The sequence below is a fragment of the Physeter macrocephalus genome, chromosome 18 (assembly GCF_002837175.3).
Source record: "Physeter macrocephalus isolate SW-GA chromosome 18, ASM283717v5, whole genome shotgun sequence".
Lineage (NCBI taxonomy): Eukaryota > Metazoa > Chordata > Mammalia > Artiodactyla > Physeteridae > Physeter > Physeter macrocephalus.
In genome coordinates, this window is record NC_041231.1 from 86,108,477 (window position 1) to 86,116,205 (window position 7,729).

At 42.9% G+C, this 7,729-nt stretch overlaps 1 protein-coding gene across 1 annotated transcript; it reads right to left on the reverse strand.

The window, feature by feature from the left end:
* Window positions 1–2,671: 2,671 nt before the first annotated feature.
* LOC102993079 (olfactory receptor 2H1-like) lies at window positions 2,672–3,947 on the reverse strand. Its single transcript, XM_024122047.3, is given in 3 exon segments — window positions 2,672–3,411; window positions 3,414–3,847; window positions 3,928–3,947. Coding segments are annotated over 2 exon segments (927 nt in total). The 5' UTR covers window positions 3,829–3,847; window positions 3,928–3,947; the 3' UTR covers window positions 2,672–2,899.
* Window positions 3,948–7,729: the final 3,782 nt, after the last annotated feature.

Genomic DNA, 7,729 nt, shown 5'->3' on the forward strand with positions numbered 1-7,729 from the left:
TCTTGTAGCTGCTGGTTTTCAATGGGCCTTTAGCTTAAAATAATCCATATGCCAAAGAGACATATTTTGGGGTGGCATATCCTGGTACCCTTCAGGCATGAGTGACTAATTCTGCACAGGGGTAACAGAAGCTGGGCCCTGTGCTTCAGGACCTATTCATGGTTCAGTGAGCCCTTCAGAAGTGAACTGGTGATTACACCCTGAGGTTCTTGAATAATGTCCCCTTAAGTGCTTCCAACTCATGTGTCATATTGGATAGGGAAGTGCCCACACTCACAGGACCTAAATCCTGTAGTCTTTAATCATCTGCAAGGGACCCCCTTTTCCACTTGTAACCAATTCAGTAGCTTCTCTATATTTCTAAAATAATCCATATTTTCTCCTTAAACCATTTGGCTCCCTGGTGTAACTCCTTCCCCCACATCTTCCCATCTTAATGCACAACATATGTATGCCAGCTCTTTCCACACAGTAAATCAGCAAATATTTCATATTAATATTGTTCCCTCTGCTGTGTTTTAAACCTCTGGGAAGAATTCTCTGATGCCCACACCACCTAATGCTCGTACACTTATTCTTTCATTCTCTATGCCTTTGGCCTCGTACTTGCCCCCAGCTCAGTTGTGTAGTGGTTACTTATGTTGGGATTGTGTCTCTGACCATCTTGATCTGATCTGCTTTGGACACTTTGAGGGTTGTGACTGAGTAAGCTTGTGCTGGGTTTTCCCCTAGGGTATCCAGTAGATAACTGTCCACACAGACTGAATGCGTTCGGAATAAGATGTTAGTCCTAAAACCTCTGTTAATCCACTTATTCAACAAATCAGGTTTCATTAAAACAGATTGTTTACACCGCTTCAGTTAATTCTCTGTTGTATTTTCCATAGAGTCTGTCTAGAAAGGATTTTACTGTATGAGAACATTAGGGCCTCTGGGCACAGGAAGCTGACAAACAGGCCAAAAAAGTAGAGGTTTCCAGGTCCCAGTGAGAGAAAGAGGATAGAGGTGATCATGACAAAAATGTATTACATAAGTGATTTGAAAAGTAGAACTAGGGTTAGCATCTCTTGTAGGGTTGAAATTAGGATTATTAAATATAAAATAGGGGATCTACATTTAGTATAGGATACAATCAAATTAGGAGGTCAAGGAGGCAAGACAATTAGCACATGAATGGCTAAAATGAAGACTAGGATTAAAATAGAGTTAATGCTGCTGTTCTGTGCTGATGCCAGAGTAAATGTTGAATCAAAGCCATTTTGTGTTGGGACTAGAATAAAACTAGGATTTCCCTTTTTCTTATTTCATCAGCATGTATCCTAGAGAATTTGGTATTGTTACCACTGCCATGGGGAAAGCAGGGAGACAGCATCTGTGAGATTAGGACTCCAGGAAACTTTACACATTTTTTGGAGCTATTCATTCTTTCATTCACTCACTCATTCATTCATTTATAGAACTAATTGGGGGCCAATTTTCTGCAACATTCTGATCCTTGCTTCTATGAGTCTGAAAGCCAGTGGGGGAATTAAGCCAGGAACACACAACATGAACTGTACCAAAACTTCCTCCAGGCAGCTATTGTTTCTTGTTCTCAGGGGATGCTTTGGAGCATCTGATAAACTCTTATTCCAGGGAAGCAAACCTCCTTCAGCTGGGGGATCTAATAAATTAGACATATTTCTAGACTGGGATGATTTCCTCAAAGTTTACTGAGAGATGTGAGACTTCTCACCCGTGCTGGGGAGACACTATTTGTATTCAAGCACAGGGTTAAGAGCCTGGAGACTTGAGCCAGCCCTCCTGGGTCCAAATGTCTGAAATTGTTAAGCTGCTACTAAATTCTGTGTCTCAGTTTCTGCATCTGAAAAAGGATGGAGATATTACCTGTTTCATAGTGTTGTAATAGAGATTAAATGAGTCAATGTGTGAAAATTACTTTAAATGGTACCTGGGATATCATAATCACTATATAAATACCTAATAATAACAATATGATAATTATCATCTTTCTGAGCAAGAGTACAAACCTGATGACCTTAGAGAGGTCTTAGGTCAGAAGTCTGGGATGCCAGTTGTAATACCACATAGTGCCAGTTGATGGCACCAAAGCCCACATTGTTAAAACTGGCCTGCCGGCATAAACATTTTGAGGTCTCCCTCTCTGTCTGAGCTGTTTTCGATTTGTGGGTGCCGTAGAAGATGAAACACTAGAACTCAAGAAGTTAAGCTTTCTCCTAAGGCTCTGTTCTGAATTCCAGCCTAAGGATACTGAAATATTTGACGACGGTATGAAAGCCACAGTGTGTATTTGAGAAGTTGCCTGATGGAAGTCACCAGGCCTGGGTTTTAGTCCTAACATTGCATGTCCTTGGGTGAGTTTCTGAACCCCTGGACTTCAACTTCCCCCCTTCCTTGCTGTCATTTGGGGGATAAAATAGAACAACAATGCAAAACAGACACTTAAGGAAGTGGAAAAAAAACCTGAGGGAGAAGTAAAGAAACTATGGTAGAAATTAGAAGTAGAGGTAAAGAAATAGTGATGATGTGACAAGGAGGTGAGTTGGAAATGGAAATGATAAAATTGGGGAGATCACCATGGAGGTGAAATGTATGGAATACAAAATAGAGAAAATATTAAATTTGATTCATATGTTTCATATAGAGATAAGTACTTCCCCTTAGCACATTTTCAGTCTCTGTGTCTCTGTGTCTGTCTCTCTCTCTGTCACACACACACACTCACACTCACACTTGCATGCACGCACACACACGTGGCTGTCATCCATTTCTGTGACATGATGGATGTGAGGAGAGCAGAGGTGTGGGGAACACAGACTTCCTGACAAAACCATGAAGAAGTTGCTCTCACTTTTCACGCACATCAAGCAGTTCTCGCTCAGCTCTCCCTGGAGTCCTCGACCTTCCCCAGCAGCCAGCTGAGTGCTCTCTTTACCTTCTTGTTCCTCAGGGTGTATATGAGCGGGTTAAGTGAAGGCGTGCCCACTGAATAGAAGAGACCAAAGAACTTGCCTCTCTTCTGGACATAGGGATTTTGGGGCTGGAGGTAAACGGAAATGACTAAACTGTAGAAGATGGTGACCTCAGTGAGATGGGAGGAGCAGGTCCCCAAAGCCTTTCTCCATGCTATGGCGGAGTTAATCCTCAGTACTGCCCAGGCAATGGCACCATAAGAGATAAGAATGAGGGCGGGGGGCGTGACCAGGAAGATGACACTGGACACAGCTAACTGAATTTCATTGTAGGTGGTGTCTCCACAAGAGAGTTGAATTAGAGAAGGGATTTCACATACAAAGTCATCTATTTGCCGATGGGGGCAGAAGGGCAGGTGGAGAGTGGGTGGTGTCTGGACTACTGATTGGACCAGACCCATTACCCAGGCCACAGCTGCCGGCACAGGCGGGGGTGGATGACGGTGGTATAGTGAAGGGGCTGGCAGACAGCCACGTAGCGGTCAGAGGCCACCACTGTCAGGAGGACACACTCAGTGGTCCCCAGAAACAGGAAGATGAAGAGCTGGACAGAGCAGCCAAGGAAGCTGATGGTCTTCTTTGGGCCCCAGAGGTTAACCAGCATCTGGGGAACAAAACTTTTAGTGATGCAGAGGTCCAGGAAGGAGAGGTTGGAGAGGAAAAAGTACACTGGGGTGTGGAGCCTGGGGTCCAGCATGGACAGCAGGATGATGATGTTGCCCACTAGAGTCAGGAGGTAAGAAATCAAGACAACCACGAAGAGGATTCTTTCAAGCGCTGGGTGTTCAGAGAAGCCCAGTAGGAGGAAGTCCACCAGGGACCTGTGGTTGACCATGGCCTATTCCTGTCCAGACCTAGAGGGATGAGAGGTGTCTGAGCAGTGCGTTCCCACCTGTCTTATAAAAACTCACCCCGGGTACTTGTCAGGTCTTACCAGGTGGACATTTCTCTTCCCGTTCCTTTCGCCCAGCATCCCCAGGTACATCAACATCCAGCAGCCCCTTCTCTTCCCCTGTGTCTCCAGGTCAAACACTGGAGGAAACCATGAATGTGCTGAAAGACAGATGAAGCTTTACACGTACCTCAGACTTACTGGCTGAAGGCAAACAAAGCCGATATAAAATATGGATTAATTAATTCAGCAAACAATTATTGAGTACTTATTATATTCTTTAAAAATTTTTAAAAAATTTTTGGCTGTGCTGGGTCTTCGTTTCTGTGTGAGGGCTTTCTCCAGTTGTGGCGCGTGGGGGCTACTCTTCATTGCAGCGCAAGGGCTTCTCATTGTGCTGGCTTCTCGTTGCAGAGCATGGGTTCTAGATGTGCGGGCTTCAGTAGTTGCAGCATGCAGGCTCAGTAGTTGTGGTGCACAGGCTTAGTTGCTCTGTGGCATGTGGGATCTTCCCGGACCAGGGCTCAAACCCATGTCCCCTGCATTGGCAGGTGGATTCTTAACCACTGCGCCACCAAGGAAGTCCCCAAGTACTTATTATATTCTGAGCACTGTGCTACTATTGAAATTTCTCTTTCTTATGTACGGATGGAATTACAAAGAAATGTGTGTTGAGTGATTTTTCTGATTACAAACATTTCTGTAGAATTAATCTTGCTTTCTAGTGATGGGCATGAGTTTCCTAGAATCATTCATGTTCTGTCTACTTTACACATTTGCAGGGGATTTCACCAGCAAGTGAAATGTGGTCTGTGGAGATTTCTTCAACTTTCCATTATGTGTAATGTGGAAAATAAAAACAAATATAGTGTCAGTCAAAAAATGATTATTGTCCGGTTCTATAACAGCAAAACTTCCATAAGAGCTGAGCCTTGGACATGAAACGCTACCTTTTCATATAAGATGAAATTAGTAGTGAAAATACACCATATTGTGTTTGGGGCATTTAAACAGAGTTTTGGTTTTGTACAATGCTTGGTTAGTTTCATTCACATATGATTAAAACCTTTTTATTTTAAAATAAGTTTAAATTTACAAAAAAGTTGTAAGAGTGGTTCCAAAGACTCCTATATAAACTTTATCAAGACTCACCACTTTTTAATATTTTTACTCATTTGCATTATGATTCTCCTTCAATGTATTTATGTATTTCAATGTATTTACATATAATAATTTTTACTTGAGACATCTGGAGGTATGTCATGTGCATAATGACCCTTTACGCCTTAATATTTCAGTATGTGTTTCCTGAGAAAAGATGGACTCAGATAAACACCAAACAATAATCGAATTCAGGAAACTTACTGATGCAACACTGTTAGCTAATGTTCAGTACATATTCTAATTTTGTCAATTGTTCCAGTAATGTCTTTTGTAAGAAGTTTTTTTAATGTAGGATCCAGCTGAGGTTCACATATTTTACTTAGATTTCATGTCTGACTCTGATGTCTTTAGCAACTTCTTCTAAGCCTCTGAACTAAGGAATCTACTTCAAAATATCAGACAATGTGGTCAGTCCATGCTGGAGGAGCTTATAGGATGGAAGGGAAAATGGGTTCATGCTCCTGAAAACCTTTGGAGAGGACACTGAACGTTATCAGAAGACCCTGATAAGAACTGAAGAGAAATAAGGCAAAAATACTGGGTGGATGAGAGACAGAGAACTGTATAGAAAAGGGGTAGTATGAGTGGGTGAATCAGGGGATGCTTCCTGGAGGAGGTGACTGTACTGTTTTGAAAGACAGGAGAGCTGAGGCACAGGAGGCCAGCTCAGTGGTAGAGCAGCTCTGGCAGTTGAAAGGCTGGCAGTTGAAAGGCAGGAACTAGGCAAGTTGATAGGGAGGTGCCTGGAGAGATGATAAGAAAATGGCAGTATCTACCCCTTAGTGTCTCCTCTTTGGGTTTAAAAGCCCCTCATCTCTTCATTTGTCCAGACTACCTCTTTTCGTCTCTTTACCTTTCCTTCCTCCCATTGCGCCTTTTCACTCTGAGGGGTAAGTATTTTTTCCTTTAATTTTTTATATTGTTAAATATTTGGAAAAAGACTCCTTAATCTTAGAAGCCTTCTGCGTGGCCCTCCCTGATCATACCCACTTCCTTCCCCTGAAGAGGAAATCATTATTATTCTATTATTATTTTTTATAACTCACTCCTGTGTTGTTTTATATCATCATCCTTTGTGTCACTAAAAACTAGCCAAATGCTTCTTTTTTTTTCTTTTTCTTATTTTTTTTTTGGCCATGCCCTGTGGCATGTGGGATCTTAGTTCCCTGACCAGGAATGGAACCTGCACCCCCTGCTGTGGAAGCTCAGAGTCTTAACCACTGGACCACCGGGGAAGTCCCTCAACTGTGTATTCATCTGTCATCTATGATCTTAATACTCCTCTGCATCCCTTACTTTCTTATTAGTAAATTTTTGCCTTTATGTTATTTTTCAGTCTCTTCAATTTACATTATCCTTTAACCCTCTTTTTGTTCTTTCTTGTTCTCTGTTTCAGAACATCTTTTCTCTCACCTTTTTTTCTCATCTTTTTTTTTCTCTGACATTAACAAAATTCAAGCACTACTTTATTCACTTGCATTAATTCTATATTCATGGATGCATTTATTTCTTTACTGATCACCAAACAGCTAGTCATGTAATAGGTGCTACAAGGAAATGAGATACAAATTCTGCTCCCCAATCCAATAATGACAGCCATCTTATTACTTTAGCAGTTACCATCTATTGAGCACTTCCTGTATACCAGGCACTGTGCTAAACATTTCCTGGATACCTGGTTTTCACAGGTATTCTCACTACTTTCAAGATAGTTAGTATTATTCTCCATTTACAGAGGAAGAAACAGTTTCAGAGAAGTTAAGTAACTTGCTCAAGATTGTACAGCCAATAAGGGCCAGGGCCAGGATACTAGACCCCGTTTGATTCCAAATCTGCTGCACCTGATGGCTCCACTATTGAGGATATGTGGAGACTGATGTACTGTAGAAGAAGAATTAACTTGTATCTTACCCACAATCAACTCGGTCTCCTCATTGCCTTGCTGCCAAAGCACCCCCATGGCAAGGAGCTTCTGGAATGGTTGGAGCTTCCACTTGATCATCACAATGAGAACTAAAAGCAAACTAAAGAGAGATGGCACGCTTGAAGAGATTGAAGGTTAGGTCTCAGGTAACAATGTTGATTGCTAATGCTGCCGCCACACTTTTCAAAGCACTTTGCAACAACCCTATGACCTGGATACTCTTACCTGGATAGTCTACATTTGTTTCCAGATGAAGAATCTGAAACACAAACTGGTTAAGTAACTTGCTCAGAATAATACAGCCAGAGCTGAGACGTGAACCCAGGTGGGCTGGCTGTAGCACTGTGCGCTGACCGTATCCCACCTCCGTCATTCTGCTGGATGGATGAGGTCAGAGGGAGTTATTTGCCAACAACCTTCCCTTCTCAGTCCAGGAAGTTAGCCTCTCTTCTAGTGGCACTGGAGGTAGAAAAGGAGACATGGTGAGGTGATGGAGGGGAAAATCCCATGACTCCCATCCCACAGAGAGCAAAGCTCATTAATTCTGCTAAGACTCTGGGGCCCTACAGCCCACAGACAGTTAATTAGCCACTGACCCTAATGATGGTTAAGAAAGGAGGGGAGGGGCTTCCCTGGTGGCGCAGTGGTTGAGAGTCCGCCTGCCGATGCAGAGAACACGGGTTCGTGCCCCGGTCCGGGAAGATCCCACGTGCCGCGGAGCGGCTAGGCCCGTGAGCCATGGCCGCTGAGCCTGTG